The 26,492-nt window shown below is 48.3% G+C and overlaps 1 protein-coding gene across 4 annotated transcripts in view; it reads right to left on the bottom strand.

Annotated features, from left to right (window-relative positions):
* The window catches only part of LOC139273260 (nesprin-1-like), a 92,746-nt gene that overhangs the window by 15,165 nt on the left and 51,089 nt on the right, over positions 1 to 26,492 (bottom strand). For all 4 annotated transcript variants that reach the window (XM_070889919.1, XM_070889918.1, XM_070889917.1 and 1 more), the window contains exons 10-15: positions 26,113 to 26,258; positions 23,710 to 23,836; positions 20,669 to 20,880; positions 18,229 to 18,429; positions 16,860 to 16,988; positions 11,119 to 11,331 (exon numbers count right to left, since the gene is read on the bottom strand). In XM_070889919.1, coding sequence (XP_070746020.1) covers positions 11,119 to 11,331; positions 16,860 to 16,988; positions 18,229 to 18,429; positions 20,669 to 20,880; positions 23,710 to 23,836; positions 26,113 to 26,258 — 1,028 coding nt within the window. The remainder of the gene's footprint in view (positions 1 to 11,118; positions 11,332 to 16,859; positions 16,989 to 18,228; positions 18,430 to 20,668; positions 20,881 to 23,709; positions 23,837 to 26,112; positions 26,259 to 26,492) is intronic.

The raw sequence follows: 26,492 nt of genomic DNA, 5'->3' as shown, positions 1-26,492 counted from the left end.
ACACCCAGGTCTCATTGCACCTCCCCTTTTCCTAATCTGCCACCATTCAGATAATATTCTGCCTTCGTCTTTTTGCCCCCAAAGTGGATAACCTCACATTTATCCACATTATACTGCATCTGCCATGCATTTGCCCACTCATCTAACCTGTCCAAGTCACCCTGCAGCCTCTTAGCGTCCTCCTCACAGCTCACACTGCCACCCAGTTTAGTGTCATCTGCAAACTTGGAGATATTACACTCAATTCCTTCATCTAAATCATTAATGTATATTGTAAATAGCTGGGGTCCCAGCACATAGCCCTGCGGCACTCTACTAGTCACTGCCTGCCATTCTGAAAAGGACCCATTTATCCCGACTCTCTGCTTCCTGTCTGTCAACCAGTTCTCTATCCACGTCAGTACATTATCCCCAATACCATGTGCTTTCATTTTGCACACCAATCTCTTGTATGGGACCTTGTCAAAAGCCTTTTGAAAGTCCAAATACACCACATCCACTGATTCTCCCTTGTCCACTCTACTAGTCACATCCTCAAAAAATTCCAGAAGATTTGTCAAGCATGATTTCCCTTTCATAAATCCATGCTGACTCGATCCGATCCTGTCACTGCTTTCCAAATGTGCTGCTATTTCATCCTTATTAGTTGATTCCAACATTTTCCCCACTACTGATGTCAGGCTAACTGGTCTATAATTACCCGCCTTCTCTCTCCCTCCCTTTTTAAAAAGTGGTGTTACATTAGCTACCCTCCAGTCCATAGGAACTGATCCAGAGTCGATAGACTGTTGGAAAATGATCACCAATGTATCCACTATTTCTAGGGCCACTTCCTTAAGTACACTGGGATGCAGACTATCGGCCTTCAATCCCGTCAATTTCCCTAACACAATTTCCCACCTAATTGGGATATCCTTCAGTTCCTCTTTCTCGCTAGACCCACTGTCCCCTAGTATTTCCGGAAGGTTATTTGTGTCTTCCTTCTTAAAGACAGAACCAAAGTATTTGTTCAATTGGTCTGCCATTTCTTTGTTCCCCATTATAAATTTGACTGCAAGGGACTTATGTTTGTCTTCACTAATCTTTTTCTCTTTACATATCTATAAAAGCTTTTGCAGTCAGTTTTTACGTTCCCGGCAAGCTTCCTCTCGTACTCTATTTTCCCCCTCTTAATTAAACCCTTTGTCCTCCTCTGCTGAATTCTAAATTTCTCCCAGTCCTGGGTTTGCTGCCTTTTCTGGCCAATTTATACGCCTCTTCCTTGGATTTAACACTATCCTTAATTTCCCTTGTTAGTCACAGTTGAGCTACCTTCCCCGTTTTATTTTTACTCCAGACAGGGATGTACAATTGTTGAAATTCATCCATGTGATCTTTAAATGTTTGCCATTGCCTATCCACCGTCAACCCTTTAAGTATCATTTGCCAATTCACACCTCAGACCATCGAAGTTACCTTTCCTTAAGTTCAGGACCCTAGTTTGTGAATTAACTGTGTCACTCTCCATCTTAATAAAGAATTCTACCATATTATGGTCACTCTTCCCCAAGGGGCCTCGCACAACAAGATTGCTAATTAGTCCTTTCTCATTACACATCACCCAGTCTAGGATGGCCAGCTCTCTAGTTGGTTCCTCGAGATACTGGTCCCTCGACATATTGGTCTAGAAAACTATCCCTAATACACTCCAGGAAATCCTCCTCCACCGCATTGCTACCAGTTTGGTTAGCCCAATCAATATGTAGATTAAAGTCACCCATGATAGCTGCTGTACCTTTATTGCACACATCCTTTATTTCTTGTTTGATGCTGTCCCCAACCTCACTACTACTGTTTGGTGGTCTGTACACAACTCCCACTAGCGTTTTCTGCCCTTTGGTATTCCGTAGCTCCACCCATACCGGTTCCACATCATCCAAGCTAATGTCCTTCCTTTCTATTGCATTAATTTCCTCTTTAACCAGCAATGTCACCCTGCCTCCTTTTCCTTTCTGTCTATCCTTCCTAAATGTTGAATACCCCTGGATGTTGAGTTCCCAGCCTTGGTCACCCTGGAGCCATTTCTCCGTGATGCCAATTACATCATAACCATTAACAGCTATCTGCGCAGTTAATTCGTCCACCCTATTCCGAATACTCCTCGCATTGAGGGACAGAGCCTTCAGGCTTGTCTTTCCAACACACTTTGCCTCTTTAGAATTTTGCTGTAATGTGGCCCTTTTTGCTTTTTGCCTTAGGTTTTTCTGCCCTCCCCAACTTTTACTTTTCTTCTTTCTATCTTTTGCTTCTGGCTTCTGCCCCCATTCTACTTCCCTTTGTCTCCCTGCATAGGTTCCCATCCCCTTGCCATATTAGTTTAACTCCTCCCCAACAGCACACACAATGACAGTGAGAATGGACACTGACACAACACACACAGGGGCCAAAATTGTCCACCGCTGGAAATGCAGCGCACTTACCCATGTTTCGACTGTTTTTACCGGCGGGGTGGATGCGATGGCCTTTTGAGCGAAATTCTGCTCTTTGTTTTTTTTCCCCCAACGGCCCGGACGTCGGTGATAATGGGGGCGGATGTGCGATGGTGAGCGGATGTTCGCACAGTAGAGGGGCGGAAGTTGGGAGCAGGGGTAGCATCCGCCACTGTCACTCAGCAGCGTAGTGCTGATGAGATCATGATGCTGGCGTGTTACCACATTTCTCCCTTTCACTTAAAGGGGAGAGCCACTGCGATTCTTTAAGTTATACCCTGGGCTACCAGGGAGGGTTTAGGCCGGGCCAGTGGCCTTGCAACCAAGAGGAGGTGCCAGGCTGCCTGTTGGCGGCCCGGCAGAACCCAGGGGCATAATTGTTGGCCCGACACGGCAGATGGTCGACAAAAACAAAGATGGCGGCTGCGGCAATCTGCCCTCCCCTTTAATGGTGGCCGCACCGCCATTTTGCAAGTGTTCCGAGCACAGTGCACCGGAAGAAAAAGCTGTTGGTGGCACCGAGCGGTTGCAGCGGGACTTTTTTCGGCGGAAATTCACCATCAGGGGCGCCGGGGGGACATCGGCAGCGCACGCTCTGATGACGTACTTAGGACAGATCGGCAGCGGCGGATCGGTAGTGGGGGGTGGGGGGAAGAGGAAGCAGGTCATCGCTGGGATACCACAGGAGCAGAATTTTGAAAATGGTGACCATTCCACGAAAAATCGGCGGCCATTGCACGCCGCAGCGTGGCTGTCGATTTCCGGCGATAACAGGCCTTATTAAGGGAGGGGGGCAATTTTGGACACTGACACAACACACACAGTATGAATGGACACACACACAGTGTGAATGGACACACACACACACACACAGTATGAATGGACACACACACAGTGTGAATGGACACACACACACACACAGTGTGAATGGACACACACACACACACACAGTATGAATGGACACACACACACACAGACACAGTGAATGGACACACACACAGTGAATGGACACACACACACACAGTGTGAATGGACACACACACACAGTGTGAATGGACACACATGCACACACACAGTGTGAATGGACACACACACACACAGTGTGAATGGACACACACACACACACAGTGTGAATGGACACACACACACACAGTGTGAATGGACACACACACACACACAGTGTGAATGGACACACACACACACACAATGTGAATGGACACACACACACAGTGTGAATAGACACACACACACACAGTGTGAATGGACATACACACAGTGTGAATGGACACACACACACAGTGTGAATGGACACACACACACAGTGTGAATGGACACACACACAGTGTGAATGGACACACACACACACACAGTGTGAATGGACACACACGCACACACATAGTGTGAATGGACACACACGCACACACACAGTGTGAATGGACACACACGCAGTGTGAATAGACACACACACACAGTGTGAATGGACACACACACACACACAGTGTGAATGGACACACACGCACACACACAGTGTGAATGGACACACACGCACACAGTGTGAATGGACACACACACACACAGTGTGAATGGACACACACACACACACACAGTATGAATGGACACACACACACACACACAGTATGAATGGACACACACACACACACACAGTGAATGGACACACACACAGTGAATGGACACACACACACACAATGTGAATGGACACACACACACAGTGTGAATAGACACACACACACACAGTGTGAATGGACATACACACAGTGTGAATGGACACACACACACAGTGTGAATGGACACACACACACAGTGTGAATGGACACACACACAGTGTGAATGGACACACACACACACACAGTGTGAATGGACACACACGCACACACATAGTGTGAATGGACACACACGCACACACACAGTGTGAATGGACACACACGCAGTGTGAATAGACACACACACACAGTGTGAATGGACACACACACACACACAGTGTGAATGGACACACACGCACACACACAGTGTGAATGGACACACACGCACACAGTGTGAATGGACACACACACACACAGTGTGAATGGACACACACACACACACACAGTATGAATGGACACACACACACACACACACAGTATGAATGGACACACACACACACACACAGTGAATGGACACACACACAGTGAATGGACACACACACACACAGTGTGAATGGACACACACACAGTGTGAATGGACACACACACACACAGTGTGAATGGACACACACACACACAGTGTGAATGGACACACATGCACACACACAGTGTGAATGGACACACACACACAGTGTGAATGGACACACATGCACACACACAGTGTGAATGGACACACACACACAGTGTGAATGGACACACACACACACACACAGTGTGAATGGACACACACACACACACAGTGTGAATGGACACACACACACACACAATGTGAATGGACACACACACACACAGTGTGAATGGACATACACACAGTGTGAATGGACACACACACACAGTGTGAATGGACACACACAGTGTGAATGGACACACACACACACACAGTGTGAATGGACACACACGCACACACATAGTGTGAATGGACACACACGCACACACAGTGTGAATGGACACACACGCAGTGTGAATAGACACACACACACAGTGTGAATGGACACACACACACACACAGTGTGAATGGACACACACACAGTGTGAATGGACACACACACACACAGTGTGAATGGACACTGACACACACAGTGTGAATGGACACTGACACACACACACAGTGTGAATGGACACACACACACAGTGTGACACACACAGACAGTGTGAATGGACACACACACACACACAGTGTGAATCGACACACACACACACACAGTGTGAATGGACACACACACACACACACACAGTGTGAATGGACACACACACACACAGTGTGAATGGACACACACACACAGTGTGAATGGACACACACACACAGTGTGAATGGACACACACACACACAGTGTGAATGGACACACACACACACAGTGTGAATGGACACACACACACACAGTGTGAATGGACACACACGCACACAGTGTGAATGGACACACACGCACACAGTGTGAATGGACACACACGCAGTGTGAATAGACACACACACACAGTGTGAATGGACACACACACACACAGTGTGAATGGACACACACGCACACACACAGTGTGAATGGACACACACGCACACACACAGTATGAATGGACACACACACAGTGTGAATGGACACACACACACACAGTGTGAATGGACACTGACACACACAGTGTGAATGGACACTGACACACACACACAGTGTGAATGGACACACACACACACATACACAGTGTGAATGGACACACACACACAGTGTGACACACACAGACAGTGTGAATGGACACACACACACACAGTGTGAATGGACACACACACACAGTGTGAATGGACACACACACACACACAGTGTGAATGGACACACACACACAGTGTGAATGGACACACACACACACAGTGTGAATGGACACACACACACACACAGTGTGAATGGACACACACACACACACAGTGAATGGACACACACACAGTGTGAATGGACACACACACACACACAGTGTGAATGGACACACACACACAGTGTGAATGGACACACACACACACAGTGTGAATGGACACACACACACAGTGTGAATGGACACACACACACACACAGTGTGAATGGACACACACACACACAGTGTGAATGGACACACACACACACAGTGTGAATGGACACACACACACACAGTGTGAATGGACACACACACACACAGTGTGAATGGACACACACACACACAGTGTGAATGGACACACACACACACAGTGTGAATGGAGACACACACACACACAGTGTGAATGGACACACACACACACACAGTGAATGGACACACACACACAGTGTGAATGGACACACACACACACACACACAGACACAGTGTGAATGGACACTGACACACACAGTGTGAATGGACACTGACACACACAGTGTGAATGGACACTGACACACACACACAGTGTGAATGGACACACACACACACACACACAGTGTGAATGGACACACACACACACACAGTGTGAATGTCGAGGAACCAACTAGAGGGCTGGCCATCCTAGACTGGGTGATGTGTAATGAGAGAGGACTAATTAGCAATCTTGTTGTGCGAGGCCCCTTGGGGAAGAGTGCCCATAATATGGTAGAATTCTTTATTAAGATGGAGAGTGACACAGTTAATTCAGAGATTAGGGTCCTGAAATTAAGAAAAGGTAACTTTGATCGTATGAGACATGAATTGGCTAGAATAGACTGGCGAATGTTACTTAAAGGATTGACGGTGGATAGGCAATGGCAAACATTTAAAGATCACATGGATGAACTTCAACAATTATACATCCCTGTCTGCAGTAAAAATAAAACGGAAAAGGTGGCTCAACCGTGGCTAACAAGGGAAATTAGGGATAGTGTTAAATCCAAGGAAGAGGCATATAAATTGGCCAGAAAAAGCAGCAAACCTGAGGACTGGGAGAATTTTATAATAGAGCAAAGGAGGATAAAGGGTTTAATTAGGAGGGAGAAAATAGAGTACGAGAGGAAGCTTGCTGGGAACATAAAAACTGACTGCAAAAGCTTCTATAGCTATGTGAAGAAAAAAAGATTAGTGAAGACAAATGTAGGTCCCTTGCAGTCAGATTCAGATGAATTTATACTGGGGAACAAAGAAATGGCAGATCAGTTAAACAAATACTTTGGTTCTGTCTTCACAAAGGAAGACACAAATAACCTTCTGGAAATACTAGGGGACCGAGGGTCTAGTGAGAAGGAGGAACTGAAGGAAATCCTTATTAGGCGGGAAATTGTGTTAGGGAAATGGATGGGATTGAAGGCCAATAAATCCCCGGGTCCTGATAGTCTGCATCCCAGAGTACTTAAGGAAATAGCCCTAGAAATAGTGGATGCATTGGTGATCATTTTCCAACAGTCTATCGACTCTGGATCAGTTCCTATGGACTGAAGGGTAGCTAATGTAACACCACTTTTTAAGAAAGGAGGGAGAGAGAAAACGGGTAATTATAGACTGGTTAGCCTGACATCAGTAGTGGGGAAAATGTTGCAATCAATTATTAAAGATGAAATAGCAGCGCTTTTGGAAAGCAGTGACGGGATCGGTCCAAGTCAGCATGGATTTATGAAAGGGAAATCATGCTTGACAAATCTTTTAGAATTTTTTGAGGATGTAACTGATAAGAGTGGACAATGGAGAACCAGTGGATGTGGTGAATTTGGACTTTCAAAAGGCTTTTGGCAAGGTCCAACACAAGAGATTGGTGTGCAAAATTAAAGCACATGGTATTGGGGGTAATGTACTGACGTGGATAGAAAACTGGTTGGCAGATAGGAAGCAGAAAGTCGTGATAAACGGGTCCTTTTCAGAATGGCAGGCAGTGACTAGTGGGGTGCCGCAGGGCTCAGTGCTGGGACTCCAGCTATTTACAATATACATTAATGATTTAGATGAAGGAATTGAGTGTAATATCTCCAAGTTTCCAGATGACACTAAGCTGGGTGGCGGTGTGAGCTGTGAGGAGGACGCTAAGAGGCTGCAGGGTGACTTGGACAGGTTAGGTGAGTGGGCAAATGCATGGCAGATGCAGTGTAATATGGATAAATGTGAGGTTATCCACTTTGGTGGCAAAAACACGAAGGCAGAATATTATCTGAATGGCGGCAGATTAGTAAAAGGGGAGGTGCAATGAGACCTGGGTGTCATGGTACATCAGTCATTGAAAGTTGGCATGCAGATACAGCAGGCGGTTAAGAAGGCAAATGGTATGTTGGCCTTCATAGCTAGGGGATTTGAGTATAGGAGCAGGGAGGTCTTACTGCAGTTGTACAGGGCCTTGGTGAGGCCTCACCTAGAATATTGTGTTCAGTTTTGGTCTCCTAATCTGAAGACTTGCTATTGAGGGAGTGCAGCGAAGGTTCACCAGACTGATTCCCGGGATGGCAGGACTGATATATGAGGAGAGAGACTGGATCGACTGGGCCTGCATTCACTGGAGATTATAAGGATGAGAGGGGATCTAATAGAAACATATAAAATTCTGACGGGACTGGACAGGTTAGATGCAGGAAGAATGTTCCCGATGTTGGGGAAGTCCAGAACCACGGACATAGTCTAAGGATATGGACTCAGATGAGGAGAAACTTCTTCACTCAGAGAGTTGTTAACCTGTGGAATTCTCTACCGCAGAGAGTTGTTGATGCCAGTTCATTGGGTATATTCAAGAAGGAGTTAGATATAGCCCTTACAGCTAAAGGGATCAAGGGGTATGGAGAGAAAGCGGGAAAGGGGTACGGAGGTGAATGATCAGCCATGATCTTATTGAATGGTGGTGCAGGCTCGAAGGGCTGAATGGCCTATTCCTGCACCTATTTTCTATGTTTCTATGACACACACGCAGTGTGAATGGACACACACACACACAGTGTGAATGGACACTAACACACACACACACAGTGTGAATGGTCACACACACACACACACACACACACACACAGTGTGAATGGTCACACACAGTGTGGATGGGCACTAACACACACACACAGTGTGGATGGGCACTGACACACACACACACAGTGTGGATGGACATTGACACACACACAGTGTGGATGGGCACTGACACACACACACACAGTGTGGATGGGCACTGACACACACACACACACACACAGTGTGGATGGGCACTGACACACACACACAGTGTGGATGGGCACTGACACACACACACAGTGTGGATGGGCACTGACACACACACACACAGTGTGGATGGGCATTGACACACACACACACACAGTGTGGATGGGCACTGACACACACACACACAGTGTGGATGGGCACTGACACACACACACACAGTGTGGATGGGCACTGACACACACACACACAGTGTGGATGGGCATTGACACACACACACACACAGTGTGGATGGGCACTGACACACACACACACACACACACACAGTGTGAATGGTCACACACAGTGTGGATGGGCACTAACACACACACACAGTGTGGATGGGCACTGACACACACACACACACAGTGTGGATGGGCACTGACACACACACACACACACACACACAGTGTGGATGGACATTGACACACACACAGTGTGGATGGGCACTGACACACACACACACACAGTGTGGATGGGCACTGACACACACACACACACACACAGTGTGGATGGGCACTGACACACACACACAGTGTGGATGGGCACTGACACACACACACAGTGTGGATGGGCACTGACACACACACACACAGTGTGGATGGGCATTGACACACACACATACACAGTGTGGATGGGCACTGACACACACACACACAGTGTGGATGGGCACTGACACACACACACACAGTGTGCATGGGCATTGACACACACACACACACACAGTGTGGATGGGCACTGACACACACACACACACACACACAGTGTGAATGGTCACACACAGTGTGGATGGGCACTAACACACACACACAGTGTGGATGGGCACTGACACACACACACACACACAGTGTGGATGGGCACTGACACACACACACACACAGTGTGGATGGGCACTGACACACACACACACAGTGTGGATGGGCATTGACACACACACACAGTGTGGATGGGCATTGACACACACACACACAGTGTGGATGGGCACTGACACACACACACACACAGTGTGGATGGGCACTGACACACACACACAGTGTGGATGGGCACTGACACACACACACAGTGTGGATGGGCACTGACACACACACACAGTGTGGATGGGCACTGACACACACACACAGTGTGGATGGACACTGACACACACACACAGTGTGAATGGTCACACACAGTGTGGATGGGCACTAACACACACACACACACAGTGTGGATGGGCACTAACACACACACACACACACACACACACAGTGTGGATGGACACTGACACACACACAGTGTGGATGGGCACTGACACACACACACACAGTGTGGATGGGCACTGACACACACAGTGTGGATGGGCACTGACACACACACACACACAGTGTGGATGGGCACTGACACACACACAGTGTGGATGGGCACTGACACACACACACACAGTGTGGATGGGCACTGACACACACACACACAGTGTGGATGGGCACTGACACACACACACACACAATGTGGATGGGCACTGACACACACACACAGTGTGGATGGGCACCGACACAAACACACACACAATTACAGTATGAGTGGACCCCAGCCAACACAACATGTCCCCTTAAAACCAGAGCATCGTCATGACAAGAGGTCAGAATGTTTTTGTTTTTGTTTACAAACAAGAAATGAGACAGGACAAATTGCAGAGAAATGCATCACTGTAACCTCTAACAAATTTCATCGTAACTCAAAACTCTTTGCCATCTCAACCCAGGAGAAAGTTCGCCAGACTTTTTAGTGAAGTTGGTGTTGCTTTCCCGTGTGTTGAATTAGGCACCAGTGATTTTCCACATCGTGGACTTATTCTAATAACATACCACTTGACTGCCACAAATGTCCAAGAGTCTCTCCAACTCCTTCAGGTCTTGGGTGACCTCTTTGAGAAGAAGCTTGAGGCGGTTGCCAATGACATGAACCTTCTCCTTTGCTTCGAGACAATCCCTGCCCTCGGCATTGACGAGCAGCTGACTAGACATGTCCTGCAGCGATGCCACTTTCAGCTGTGATTCCAGGAGCTCACGTCTGATTTGCTAAATCAGTGCACAAAATAACAGAACTCACGTTGGGATTATAAGCCCATCGTTATGGGATGTGCTACACAATCGCAACAGTCATCTTCCTCATTATCAATTATTTTACCATTATTAAACGTTTGGAATCAAACAGTGAGCCTCCATTACATTCTTTTCTTAGCATCCATTTATGTTGGTCAGTGGTAGCACTCTTGCATCTGAATCACAAGGTCGATGGTTCAGAGACTTGAGCATATAATCCAGGCTAACTCCCAGTGCAGTACTGAGCTAGGCCCTGTCTGCCCTCTCAGGTGAACGTAAAAAATACCATTGTACTATTTTGAAGAAGAGCTGGGGCATTCTCCCCAGTGACCCTCAACCAACATCACTAAAGCAGATTATCTGGTCATTATCTCATTGCATCTCAGGACAAAGGGTTTGATTAGGGCAGGGAAAATGGAGTACGAGAAGAAGCTTGCAGGGAACATTAAGACGGATTGCAAAAGTTTCTATAGATATGTAAAGAGAAAAAGGTTAGTAAAGACAAACGTAGGTCCCCTGCAGTCAGAATCAGGGGAAGTCATAACGGGGAACAAAGAAATGGCGGACCAATTGAACAAGTACTTTGGTTCGGTATTCACAAACAACCTTCCGGATATAAAAGGGGTCAGAGGGTCTAGTAAGGAGGAGGAACTGAGGGAAATCCTTATTAGTCGGGAAATTGTGTTGGGGAAATTGATGGGATTGAAGTCCGATAAATCCCCAGGGCCTGATGGACTGCATCCCAGAGTACTTAAGGAGGTGGCCTTGGAAATAGCGGATGCATTGACAGTCATTTTCCAACATTCCATTGACTCTGGATCAGTTCCTATCGAGTGGAGGGTAGCCAATGTAACCCCACTTTTTAAAAAAGGAGGGAGAGAGAAAACAGGGAATTATAGACCGGTCAGCCTGACATCGGTAGTGGGTAAAATGATGGAATCAATTATTAAGGATGTCATAGCAGCGCATTTGAAAAGAGGTGACATGATAGGTCCAAGTCAGCATGGATTTGTGAAAGGGAAATCATGCTTGACAAATCTTCTGGAATTTTTTGAGGATGTTTCCAGTAGAGTGGAGAAGGGAGAACCAGTTGATGTGGTATATTTGGACTTTCAGAAGGCTTTCGACAAGGTCCCACACAAGAGATTAATGTACAAAGTTAAAGCACATGGGATTGGGGGTAGTGTGCTGACGTGGATTGAGAACTGGTTGTCAGACAGGAAGCAAAGAGTAGGAGTAAATGGGTACTTTTCAGAATGGCAGGCAGTGACTAGTGGGGTACCGCAAGGTTCTGTGCTGGGGCCCCAGCTGTTTACACTGTACATTAATGATTTAGACGAGGGGATTAAATGTAGTATCTCCAAATTTGCGGATGACACTAAGTTGGGTGGCAGTGTGAGCTGCGAGGAGGATGTTATGAGGCTGCAGAGCGACTTGGATAGGTTAAGTGAGTGGGCAAATGCATGGCAGATGAAGTATAATGTGGATAAATGTGAGGTTATCGACTTTGGTGGTAAAAACAGAGAGACAGACTATTATCTGAATGGTGACAGATTAGGAAAAGGGCAGGTGCAACGAGACCTGGGTGTCATGGTACATCAGTCATTGAAGGTTGGCATGCAGGTACAGCAGACGGTTAAGAAAGCAAATGGCATGTTGGCCTTCATAGCGAGGGGATTTGAGTACAGGGGCAGGGAGGTGTTGCTACAGTTGTACAGGGCCTTGGTGAGGCCACACCTGGAGTATTGTGTACAGTTTTGGTCTCCTAACCTGAGGAAGGACATTCTTGCTATTGAGGGAGTGCAGCGAAGGTTCACCAGACTGATTCCCGGGATGGCGGGACTGACCTATCAAGAAAGACTGGATCGACTGGGCTTGTATTCACTGGAGTTCAGAAGAATGAGAGGGGACCTCATAGAAACGTTTAAAATTCTGATGGGTTTAGACAGGTTAGATGCAGGAAGAATGTTCCCAATGTTGGGGAAGTCCAGAACCAGGGGTCACAGTCTAAGGATAAGGGGTAAGCCATTTAGGACGAGATGAGGAGAAACTTCTTCACCCAGAGAGTGGTGAACCTGTGGAATTCTCTACCACAGAAAGTTGTTGAGGCCAATTCACTAAATATATTCAAAAAGGAGTTAGATGAAGTCCTTACTACTAGGGGGATCAAGGGGTATGGCGAGAAAGCAGGAATGGGGTACTGAAGTTGCATGTTCAGCCATGAACTCATTGAATGGCGGTGCAGGCTAAAAGGGCCGAATGGCCTACTCCTGCACCTATTTTCTATGTTTCTATGCTGATTGTGGGAGCTTGCTGCGTACAAATTGGCAGCCATGTTCCCTACATTACGACAGTGACTACACTCCAAAAGTATGTTATTGGCCATGAAGTGCTTTGGGACATCCTGAGGTCAGGTACAGCGCTATATAAATGCAAATCTTTCCTGGAAAACTAGGAAAAGGACATACTTTAACCGTCGACGCCCAACGGAAGATTTGATAGCTGGGATTTATCGGATAATGCCAGCTTTGTGCGTGGGCGGAGGTGCACTGGCCTCAGCGAGCCAAGTGTGAGGTGCAGCAAATGACCACGAATGGAAGCACTGGTGACCTTCCAAATCAGGACTTCGGTCGGAATCCAAGTTAAACATTAATTGCATTTTCTAAATGGTTGTGAAAACCTGCATGGTGAAGTATGGCGAAGATTGCGGTGGTTATAAATAGCAGGCATGTTAGGTGAATGCAGACAGTCAGGACTTTACAGTTACAAGTTTACAGGTCCATTGATAGACGCAGACAGGCAGAAGGGTTAGGGTCTCTCTGGATGGATGAGCAAAAGTGGCCTGATTGGGGTGCAAACAGCATTTGGGAGGGTTCAGCCCCCATGTTACAGTCAGAACATACATCAGGAAGGTTGGGGGCAGGTACGAACTATTAAACAAAGACAAGCACCTCCATTTATATAGCGCCTTCGGCAGCCTCAGGGCATCGCAAGGTGCTTTACAGCCAATGACACAGTCACTGCTGTGATATACGCAAATGTGGCAGCCAATTTGAGCACAGCAAGATCCCACAAACAGTGAAAGACATCAAACACCAGATTAACTGTTTTTATTAGTGTTGGTTGAGAGATAGATTTTGGCCAGGACACCGGGGAGAACTCCCATGTTCTTCGAAATACTGCCGCGGGATCTTTTGCATCTACCTGAGAGGGCAGACAGGGCCTCGGTTCATCGACTCAGCTGAAAGACGGCACCTCTGACACTGCAGCACTCCCTCAGTACTGCACTGCAGTGTCAGCCTGGATTCTGTGCTCAAGTCCTGCAGTGCTATACTTAATGACGAAATGCATATTTAATGACAAAAAGTGGCATCTGGTTTTCACGACAATGAAGTTACTAACTGGTGCCAATTGTTAAATAGTAACACACCCAAATTACTTCACAGGTTCAAACTAAAATGGCAGGAGGTCAGAGTGATAAAGATGATGGATTGTACTGACGTAGATGCCAGCAAGTAATAGTGCTGGCAGGAAGTAGCTTGGAGACATTGTAAAGCAACCACTTTGTTGAGTGTAGCAGTAAAACGGACTCACCCTTAACAGAAAACAACGATCCTGATTTATAGTATCAACACCTGTTGGAGTCTGAAGGCAGTGAAGTGAACATTAAACCACTCTACATCAATAGCACTCCTCCCTACCCTACCCCACCCTCCCTCCTCCCTACCCTTCCCCCACTCCCTCCCTACCCTCCCCCCACCCCCTCTCTCCTTCCGACCCTCCCCCCCCAACCCTCCTTCCTTCCCTTCCCCTACCCCTCCCTCCTCACAAACCTCACCCCCCCACCCTCCTTCCTTCCCTCCCCACCACCCCCTCTCTCCTTCCGACCCTTCACCCACCCTACCCTTTGTGCCCTCCCTCCCCCATCCTTCGCCCCTATCTCCCCATCCCTCACTCCCTACCCATTGACCCTCCCCTCCCTCCCTCGCCTGCCCATTAGCCCATACCCTACCCTTCACCCCCCTCCCTCCCTGTATCTTTCACCCCCTCCCTCCCCCTATCCTTCACTCCCTCTACTCCTCATCGCCCCTTCCATCTATCGGCCCCTCCCCACCCACCGTGCCCTCCCTCCCCTACCCTTCACTCCCTCTCTTGCCCTACCCTTTGCCCCCACCCTCGGAGTGGGAGAGAGACAAAGACAGAGAAAGAAAGTAACGAGAGAGACAAAGAGAGAGGCAGATAGAGACAGAAAGATAGATAGAAAAGGGGGAACAGAGGAAGAGATGAAGAGAGCGCATGAACAACATGTAAAACTGCAAGAGTGAGAGAGAGCTGACATGGAATCTCCCAGATGGAGAGACTGAGCTGGTGTGAGTGAGAGGCCTCTCTGACCAATGATCTCACTGTATCCGGCTTCCCACAGTGAGGCACAGCGCCATCTAGTGCGCGTCTGGTGAAGATCACAGACTAAATTTCCCATTTTAAAACGGTCCCTGCCAATGCTTCAGTGACTTTGTACAGACCTTTGTTCCAGGTTCGATCCCCGGTCTATACCAGGCTAGGTGGCCTCGGTTGGAGCGCTGCCTGTGGCCACAGTGTTCGAAAGAAGGGGGTGGGGAGACCAGAAGAGGGGGGAATGAGCTCAGCCGGGATCCCACTTCTGATTGCTGTCGAAGGGGGGGGGGGGGGAAATGGGAATGTGCTAACATCGGCTGAGGACAGATTGGGACTTGCAGTGTTACATGTGAAGGGATTTTTAAAAATTAGGTTCTAAAAATGGCTACGGCCTAATGCTGCTTCATTGCTGGGCGAGTGAGGTATTTAGTGCTGTTCATTTTGTGGTTCAGTAATGCTGCTAAACATCAGCTCTTGCACGAAGGTGAAACGGGCCAAATGTTCGGAGCAGCACTAACCTTCCTCCCTCATACCCCACTCCCTCCCTGAGCATTACCCTCCCTCCCTCAGCATTGCCCTCTCTCCCTCATACCCCACTCCCTCCCTCAGCATTACCCTCTCTCCCTCATACCCCACTCCCTCCCTCAGCATTACCCTCCCTCCCTCATAACCCACTCCCTCCCTCAGCATTACCCTCTCTCCCTCATACCCCACCACTTCCCTCCATATTATCTTCCCTCCCTCATACCCCACTCCCTCCCTCAGCATTACCCTCTCTCCCTCATACCCCACTCCCTCCCTCAGCATTACCTTCCCTCCCTCATACCCCACTCCCTCCTTCAGCATTATCCTCCCTCCTCCCCTTCACTCTCTCCTTCCTCCCCCCACTATTAGCATTATCTTCCCTCCCTCCTACCCCTAGCATTACCCTCTTTCCTCAGCATTATCCTCCCTCCCTTCACTCCCTCTCTCCCCTTCACTCCCCCCCATCTCCCCCGAGCATCATCCTCCCCAGTGATACCACACACAGCTGAGTTAAATCGATCCACCGAGAACAATGACACAAGACCGAAGTAAACAGCAAGACCAGATTCCAGGGTAGCTCTCACCATCAGTGTCTTGTGATGGTCCTGCAGGGTGTCCGGATCCAGATTGGGGTCAATGGGGAGAATTTCATTCCTCCTCCTGTCAATATTCTCCAACCACAGCAGTAGGCCGTGGCTCATCTCATGGAAATCCTGCGGACACAGAAAGGGGAATCTAACATCAAGATGTATTACAGCAGACCCGCCAATTCCATCCGCCAGGAAACCCGCTTAGAAAGTACACCAGCTACCTGCTATCTAGGTGTCAACCTCAGGTCAGTGGTAGTACTCACACCGGAGTCAGAAGGTTGTGGGTTCAAGCCCCACTCCAGAGACTTGAGCACATAATCCAGGCTGACACTCCCAGTGCAGTGTTGCACTGTCAGAGGTGCCATCTTTCGGATGAGATGTTAAACCGAGGTCCCGTCTGCCCCCTCAGGTGGACGTAAAAGATCCCATTGCACTATTCGAAGAAGAGCAGGGGTGTTCTCTCAGTGTCCTGGCCAACATTCCTTCCTCAGCCAACATCACGAAAACAGAATATCTGGTCAATTATTTCACTGCTGTCTGTACGAGTTTGCTGTGCACAATTTGTGTGCTGTATTTCCCTACATTAGTGACTGCACTTCAAAAGTACTTCATTGCATTCAGTACTACACAGATGAATGTGCTACGGCTGCTCAGAGCTCTCTCGACCATTGTCCAACAGTTGGGACAGTCGCTGAAGAAAGCCTGAAGAACCTGTTTAGTGAGTGTTAACAATCCAACCTTCTGTCCCTCCTTCAGATCACAGGGCTCTCTCTGTTGGGTTAAACAAACTTGTTTGATGCGCTAATCAACACACCTTATCTTGGCCCCTTGTCTATAACAGAAAGACTTGCATTTATATAGTGTCTTTCATGATCACCGGACATCTCAAAGTGTTTTACAGCCAATTAAGTACTTTTGGAATGTAGTCACTGTTGTAATGTGGGAAACGTGGCAGCCAATTTGCGCACAGCAAGCTCCCACAAACAGCAATGTGATAATGACCAGATAATCTGTGTTTTTGTTATGTTGATTGAGGGATGCATATTGGCCTGGACACCGGGGATAACTCAACTACTCCTCTTCGAAATGGTGCCATGGGATCTTTTACGTGCACTTGAGAGAGCAGACGGGACCTTGGTTTAACGTCTCATCCAAAAGACGGCACCTCCGACAGTGCAGCACTCCCTCAGCACTGCCCTGGAGTGTCAGCTTAGATTTTTTTGTGCTACAAGTTCCTGGAGTGGGACTTGAACCCACAACCTTCTGACTTCTGACCACTGAGCCACAGCTGGCACTGTAAGAAATCAGATGGTATCGAACTTTGCTGAAGAGCTCTGTGGGGAGAGCCACTGATAATACTCACATGGCACTGCATGAGGGCATCCTGCAGAGTGCTACGCCAATCCTCCAGCAGGCTGCCAACCCGGTCCCACCGCTTATTCATCTGACTCAAGCGTTCCTGCAGCTCTTGTGTGTCGTTGGTGTCTGACTGGGTGAACTCGGCACTGCACAGGTTTATGGACAAGATGATGGCTTTGCGATTGTCGACTGCCTTCTGTAATTCCTGAAACAAACACAAGGAAACAAGCTGAAATGACCATGTCTATCCCCAGAGCAGGTGGCTGAGCTGCCACCTTCATTACTCTACCGAAACAACAACAACAACGTATTTATATAGCGCCTTTAACGCAGTGAAACATCCCAAGGCGCTTCACAGGAGTATTATGCGATAAAAATTTGACACCGAGCTGCATAAGTAGAAATTAGCGCAGGTGAACAAAAGCTTGGTCAGAGAGGTATGTTTTACGGAGTGTTTTGAAAGAGGAAAGAGAGGCGGAGAGGTTTAGGCAGGGAGTTCCAGAGCTTGGGGCCTAGGCAACAGAAGGCACGGCCACCAATGGTTGAGCGATTATAGTCAATGATGCTCAGAAGGGCAGAATGAGAGGAGCGCAGACAACACGGGGGGTTGTGGGGCTGGAGGAGATTAGAGATAGGGAGGGGCGAGGCCATGGAGGGATTTGAAAATAAGGATAAGAATTTTGAAATCGAGGCGTTGCTTAACTGGAAGCCAATGTAGGTCAGCGAGTACAGGGGTGATGGGTGAGCGGGACTTGGTGTGGGTTAGGACACGGGCAGCCGAATTTTGGATGACCTCTAGTTCACGTAGGGTAGAATGTGGGAGGCCAGCCAAGAGTGCATTGGAATAGTCAAGTCTAGAGGTAACAAAGTCATGGATGAGGGCTTCAGCAGCAGATGAGCTGAGGCAAGGGTGGAGACAGGTGATGCTACAGAGGTAGAAATAGGCGGTCTTAGTTATGCTGCAGATACATAGTCAAAAGCTCATTCCAGGGTCAAATATGACACCAAGGTTGTGATCAATCTGGTTCAGCCTCAGGCAAAAGTTGGGGAGAGAGATGGAGTCAGTGTCTAGGGAATGGAGTTTGTGGTGGAATCTCCTTCTAATAGCTCAAGATGTTATCAAGAATGGTAATGGCTGGGAGAGTGAATCAAATATCCAGCTATTATGTCTTTAAAGGTTTTATACCTGCACAAACTTTCTGTGTCAACTTTCACCACTGAAATTTCCTATGTCAACATTTAGAATGGAAACTGCCCATGTAAACTTGTCACGCTGTAGTTACACCCTCCCGCCAGAAGTGGTGCTGAGTGTTTGAGTTTTGTGTTCTCAGCTCCTCAGCCTGCACTGCACAGAAACGCCTGTGGTGCCAAACAACTCTAGTTCTCTGCTTCCCTCATCCAAGACTCTCCTTAAAATCCATCCCTTTATCCAAGCTTTTGGCCACCACTCACTCCCAATATCTCCTTCGTCCATTTTTTCAATTACGCCTCTGTGAAGCACCTTGGGCCGTGATTCTACATTAAAGCTGCTATATAAATGCAAGCTGTTGTTGTTGAGTCTAAAATGGGGATTGAACTGTGCCTGAACATAATGGTAATGGCCAATGTAAATGTGTCAGTGCTCATGGGTGTGCTGATTTCCACACTTGAAATCTCACCACATGAAGCTTTGCTAATTTGTGAAATCTACCGCTGCATTTCAATGGCGGCTTAAATACCAACTTGCATTTATGTAGTGCCTTTAATGTAGTAAAATGTTTCAGGGTGCTTCATAGGAGCGTTATCTAACAAAAATTGACATCGAGCCACATAAGGAGATATTAGGTCAAAGTGGTGGGTTTTAAGGAGCGTCTTAAAGGAGGAGAGAGGTAGCAAGGCGGAGAGGTTTAGGGAGGGAATTCCGGAGCTTAGGGTGTAGGCAGTTGAAGATACGGCCGCCAATGGAGGGGCAAAAGGAGTGGGGGATGTGCAAGAGGCCAGAGTTGGAGTAAGGCAGATATCTCGGAGGTTTTTAGGGCTGGAGGAGATTATCGAGCTAGGGAGGGGCGAAGCTGTGGAGGGATTTGAACAGGAGGGGAAAGTTTTAAAATCGAGGCATGGCCAGGTCAGGAACCAATACAGGTCAGTGAGCACAGGGGTGATGGGTGAACGGGACTTGGTGCGAGTTAGGACACAGGCAGCAAGGTTTTGGATGTACTGAAGTTTACGTAGGATGGAAGGTGGGAGGCCAGCCAGGAAAGCATTGGAAGAGTCAAGTTTGGAGGTAACAAAGGCATGGGTGAGAGTTTCAGCAGCAGATGAGCTGAGGTAGGGGCAGAGACAGGCGATGTTACGGGGGTGGAAGTAGGTGGTCTTGGTGATGGAGAGGAAATAGTCTTGTTTACTTTCTGAATGAAGGGTTTCCGTCAGTTCACTGCTCAGTAGAGGAGAAAGTTGGGACATACTTTGAGCTTTTTAATCCGTAGTTCTATGGTCTGGATGTCTGTGCTGATGTCCAGCCTGCTGAGATGCTCCAGCTCCTCCTCGGTCTCACTCAGCCACTCCCAGATGCTGTCGAGGTCCGAGTTGAACTGCTGCCACTGCTGGAGGTTCTGCTTCATTCTCAGCTCCTTGTTGAGAGCCTGGGCCTGGATCAGCTCCCAGCGCTCGATCACACCTGCACAGGGAACAAGGCAGCCCATAATACGTCAGCTCACATCTGCCGTCTGCGCGATTGTGATCGACCGGCGATTCAATGAGTCCAAATCACACTAACGAAATATTAGCAAATATTCTGCCTCACTTAGGATCAAGTGTCCTACAAGTTTCATTATCACAAGAGAGTTTGGATTCACAACAGGGAGGTGGTTTCGGCAATTGTCTATTTCAGTTGCTTCCTGGTAATAGTCATTTTTTTATTGAACCTAAGAAAGGATATACTTGCCATAAAGGGAGTGCAGCGAAGGTTCACTAGACTGATTCCTGGGATGGCAGGACTGTGTTATGAGGAGAGATTTGGTCGACTCGGCCTGTATTCACTAGAGTTTAGAAGAATGAGAGGGGATCTCAATGAAAGGTATAAAATTCTGATTGGGTTGGATAGACTGGATGCAGGGAGGATGTTTCCCCTGGCTGGGAAGTCGAGAACAAGGGGTCACAGTCTCAGGATACGGGGTAGGAAATTTAGGACCAAGATGAGGAGAAATTGCTTCACTCAGAGGGTGGTGAACCTGTGGAATTCTCTGCCACAGAAGGCTGTGGAGGCCACGTCACTGAATATATTTAAGAGGGAGATAGATAGATTTCTAGAAACTAAGGACACCAAGGGGTATGGGAGGAAAGGGGGAATATGATGTTGAGACAGAGGATCAGCCATGATCATATTGAATGGCGGTGCAGACTCGAAGGGCCGAATGGCCTACTACTGCTCCTATTTTCTATGTTATAGTAGTCTGGGCTAGGTGACCCAGATTACTGTAGTCTGGGTCACCTGTTTCTATGTACACAGAGCAATAATACAAGTCTGACCACTGAAACATATCAGGTTGCATTCTAACGTTGAGCGGGCTTTGGGCTGACGGGGAGGTAGGGCGAGTGTGAAACTCACCGGTCAGAAATGTCAAGGCCTCGGGTATTTTAACTCCAGAGCCTTGTCTACATGCCACTATTCAGTGCCTGCTCAAAATTGGGCAGTGAGCGGGTGGGTCAGAGCCCGCTGGCACTGAGCGTTAACCTGACAGTGTAGAGCCTGCCCGAGTTATATTCCAATGGGATATAAAGCGGGTGTGTTCTACATTGGCTGAGTGGGGTCGACATTCATTACCTGCAATACTGCCCCCTCCTCTACATTCACCTAGTTCAGACTCTGGGCTGCTCAAACTGCAGCTGTGTTGAGCGTCCACCCTTTCCGACTGCAGTTGCACGCAGGTGTGCTTTCATCATTGTGCGTGAGCATTTCCGTTCTCGCTCACTCACCGGACGTAATACACGAGATGCGACTCAAACCTTGTGTTTTCAACTCGCTCGCTTTTGCCATGCAGGGGTAATCTCACGAGGAAGTCTCCAAGCTTGGAGAAAATGACATTTTTGAGGCCTCCCTTCAATCTTTCAGTAAGAAAATGCTGCTGCTTAATTCCCAGACAGCTCTGCCACACAAGCCTGTCTCACCCAACCCAGGAACTCCCCGACACCTGGATGATTCGGGCCATTTTGGAGCACAGAACAGGAAGGGAATACGGGCCAGTTTTGAACTGCTATACACAACATTCAGACAGAGCCACTCACTGCCCCGCCTCCAACAGACTGCTGATATGCTGATAGGGTGCGAGGAAGTCGATCGTGAGCAGGAGGCTCGTGTGGAGCATAAATGGTGGCAAAGCCCAAAGTTGGGCTGAATGGCCTGTTACTGTGCTGTAAGTTCAATGGCATTCTTTACAAGCCTTTCTTCCAGGTCCATTTAGTTAGGTTTCTACCATCCTGGTCGTCCCATGATCCAACGATAATGGAGCTTTTGACTATTCACAGCAATCAATCTCTATCCAGTAGACCCCTGCCTGTGACCAGGCCACCCCAATGACCAGCTCCATCCCCCTACCCTCTCCCTCACCTGCAGCCCCCAGCCCCCCGGCTGCGACCAGACTCGACACAGCTTTCGCCCGATTGGCTACTGTACTGCACCGATCCAAAGTACTGAGTTTGCTTTTTACAGGATTAGGAATAGAGGAACTGCTAAATGAAAAAAGACCAAGGGCAATCTAGTCCATTTAGTGTCAGCTGTGGCTCAGGGGTAGCACTCTCACCTCTGAGTCAGAAGTTTGTGGGTTCAAGCCCCAACTCCAGGGACTTGAGCACAAAAACTCTAGGCTGACATTCCAGTGCAGTTCTGAGGTAGCGCTGCACTGTCGGAGGTGCCATCTTTTGGATGAGATGTTAAACTGAGGCCCCGTCTGCTCTCTCAAATGGATGTAAACGATCCCATGGCATTATTTCAAAGAAGAGCAGGGGAGTTATCCCCCGTGTCCTGGCCAATATTTACCCCTCAATCAACATAGCAAAAACAGATTATTTGGTCATTATCATTGTTCATTGCTATTTGTGGGAGTTTGCTTGTGCCCACATTGGCTGCCGTGTTTCCCACATTACAACAGTGACTACACTCCAAAAGTACTTCATTGGCTGTAAAGCACTTTGAGACGTCAGATTGTCATGAAAGACGCTATATAAATCCAAGTCTTTTTCATCTTTTGCCATCCTGGTAGTCACATGATACGACAACAATGGAGTTGTTGACTAATAATAGCAATTACTGTCCATCAAATGGTCTACAACAGCCCCAGACACAAGGCCAGGAAAGACTGTGGTGGAGAACTTTGGAAACCATAGGTCCAAAGTCACCTGTTCCTCCCAAGCCATGCTGCACTCACCACACGCCATGTCTCCAATTACACGTATACTATATTGTTTAACTGGCAATCAATTTATAACAAATAGATGGGCGGTCACTCACCAGACGTCTGTGTCTCTGTGCTAGTTAGATTAATGAACCCTGAGAGCTTGTCTTCCTCCTCTTTGAGTTTGTGTCCCACCCTTTTCACCGTCTCAATGCTACCGCGGCATTCCGACAACAGCTTCATCTGAGGAACAGAACAGCGGGAAGAATGAGCAGATATCGGACTTCAATAGGCAGCCCTGGCGTGTCGGACAAATCCATAGCTGTAATGTATGTCCCTGTGAGTATGCTCACAGGTTGGTAGAGCTGTTGAGTTGGGAGTGGTTTAGTCAGTCACATGATGTTCACAAGACTCAAGAAAACCCCGGCCAGTTGGGTTCGGGGGAATCCACGATGAGGCAGGTGGTTGTTGAGCCTGGTGGATGAACTGGTAATGCGTAGTGTGATTGTTCAACCTTTTGCTGGTTCTTGATAGCAATGTGTTGCTATGGATTCTTAAGCAAAGAACCCTTGAAGCAAATACATTACAATAGTCAACACAACACAACACCTGCTGTTGGTGGAGGCGATGATCAACCAACCAGTACAACAAACAGGAGTGATTAACATGTAAGGCAAACAGAACTTACACAGGACATTGAACACACAGATAAAATCCAATGCACTGTTTATTGTAGGACAACAGCTCCTGGTTACCCAAGGAGACCCACGTCTCAAGGAATTCCGTTCAGGGTGCCGACTCCCTACGTTACCCCCGTTGCCTATCTTGTTAATGGAACACAGGAACAGAAGTCGGCCATTCAGCCCCTCCAGCCTGTTCTGCCATTCAATTAGCTCCGCCATTCACGACCATCAGAATGTAACAGGAATAATCAGGAAGAAGTTGTGGCTTCCTGGGACAGCCGCACTCCACCGTCTCACTGAGGACTGAGACCCTGCCCCCAACGGCCCCACCCCTTCTTACACCGAAGGTCATGCAGGGGGCAGGCAGAGGCTCTGCGACCAGCTGTCCAATGGGAGTCCCTGACTTAAGGTCGGGTTAAGGTCTAGTTTCCGGCAGATTCCCGCTTAAGTTACATCGGTCATATGGCAGAAGGCTCACGGATATTCGGGTGGGGCGGGGATGGTTTTCAAGACGACTGCATTCAGTTCTGGGCACCACACATCATGAAGGAGAGATCAGCCTTTGAGGGGGTGCAGTGCAGATTGAACAGAATAATACTGGGGCTAAAAGAGTTATATTATGAGGACAGTTTGCATAGGCTACTAATATTCCCTTGGGTATGGAAGATTAAAGGGCGATCTAATTGAGGTGTTTAAGATGGTTAAAGGAGTTGATAGCGTAGATAGAGAAACTATTTCCTCTGGTGGGGAGAGTCCAGAACAAGGGGCATAACCTTAAGTTAGAGCGAGGCAGTTCAGTGATGTCACACTTCTTTCACACAACGGGTAGTGGAAATCTGGAACTCTCTCCCCCAAATATCTGTGGAAGCTGGAGTCCACTGAAAATTTCAAAACTGAGGTTGATATTTTGTTAGGCAAGGGTATTGAGGGTTACAGAACCAAGGCAGGTACATGGAGTTAAGGTACAGATCAGCCATTATCTAATTGAAGGGCGGAACAGGCTCGAGGGGCTGAATGGCCTCCCTTCTGTTCCTCTGATGGGGAGACCCACAATTTTTACCGAGTGAGACAGTGTTGCAGACTAGTGGACTACTCCCTCTAGTGGACTACTGATGTAATAACTACTGAAGTAATGACAATAAAGCATGTGGTCTGCACACAGTTCTGTTCGGAGCCATCTTGTAACTGTGTGTGAACTTGTGTAGCTGTGCCTCAAGATATCACAACCCGTCCCCCATATATACACGAGTGAGAATCAGCTGTAAATGAATTAGGGATATAAAGGGTTCATTCCGCCACCGTACACTCCCTGGCTCGGAGATAGGTTCACAACGTTGGTGCCTGATTCTCCGACCCACGGTCCCAGTGAGCGAGACATCCACCCCCCCCCCCCACCAAGTACTCACATAGCCCCAGTAACTGGAGTCCAGCTCGGGCCCAGTGGGCGAGACCCCCCGCCCACCCACAGTACTCACTTAGCCCCAGTAACTGGAATCCAGATCGGGCCCAGTGAGTGAGCCCCCCCCACTCCCACCCCAGAGTATTCACATAGCCCCAGTAACTGGAGTCCAGCTTGGGCCCAGTGGGCGAGACCCCCCACTCCCCGGGTACTCACATAGCCCCAGTAACTGAAATCCAGATCGGGCCCAGTGAGTGAGCCCCCCCCCACTCCCACCCCAGAGTACTCACAAAGCCCCAGTAACTGGAGTCCAGATCGGGCCCAGTGAGCGAGCCCCCCCCACTCCCACCCCAGAGTACTCACATAGCCCCAGTAACTGGAATCCAGATCGGGGCCCAGTGAGTGAGCCCCCCGCCACTCCCACTCCGAGTACTCACATAGCCCCAGTAACTGGAGTCCAGCTCGGGCCCAGTGGGGGTCTTGCTGCGGATGACATTCTCCGTCTGCTGCAGGTGGTATCGGCTGCTGTCCAGGGCTTTGTCCAGCTGACGGATTTGCGTCTCCAAATGGCCGGGCTCCCCTGCTGGAGGTGGAAAAACGTCGGATAAACAGGAGAGAATGGGCCTGCACTAACTCAACACAACCACGTGCAAATTCAATCAACGCTGAGAGAATTGTCCGTTGCAGAACTAGACGATGAGGTACATGCACTGTCACTAAACCAATACCTACCTGGACAAGGCAGATCCCAAGCCCCCAAGTGGGCGAGCATGCACTGACCACTAGACTGGCCCAAGAGCTTCAAGAACGTTAGCCA

Source organism: Pristiophorus japonicus, chromosome 9 (assembly GCF_044704955.1).
Source record: "Pristiophorus japonicus isolate sPriJap1 chromosome 9, sPriJap1.hap1, whole genome shotgun sequence".
Lineage (NCBI taxonomy): Eukaryota > Metazoa > Chordata > Chondrichthyes > Pristiophoridae > Pristiophorus > Pristiophorus japonicus.
Note: the sequence above shows the minus strand (reverse complement) of the source record. Positions and strands in the feature narration are given on the sequence as shown.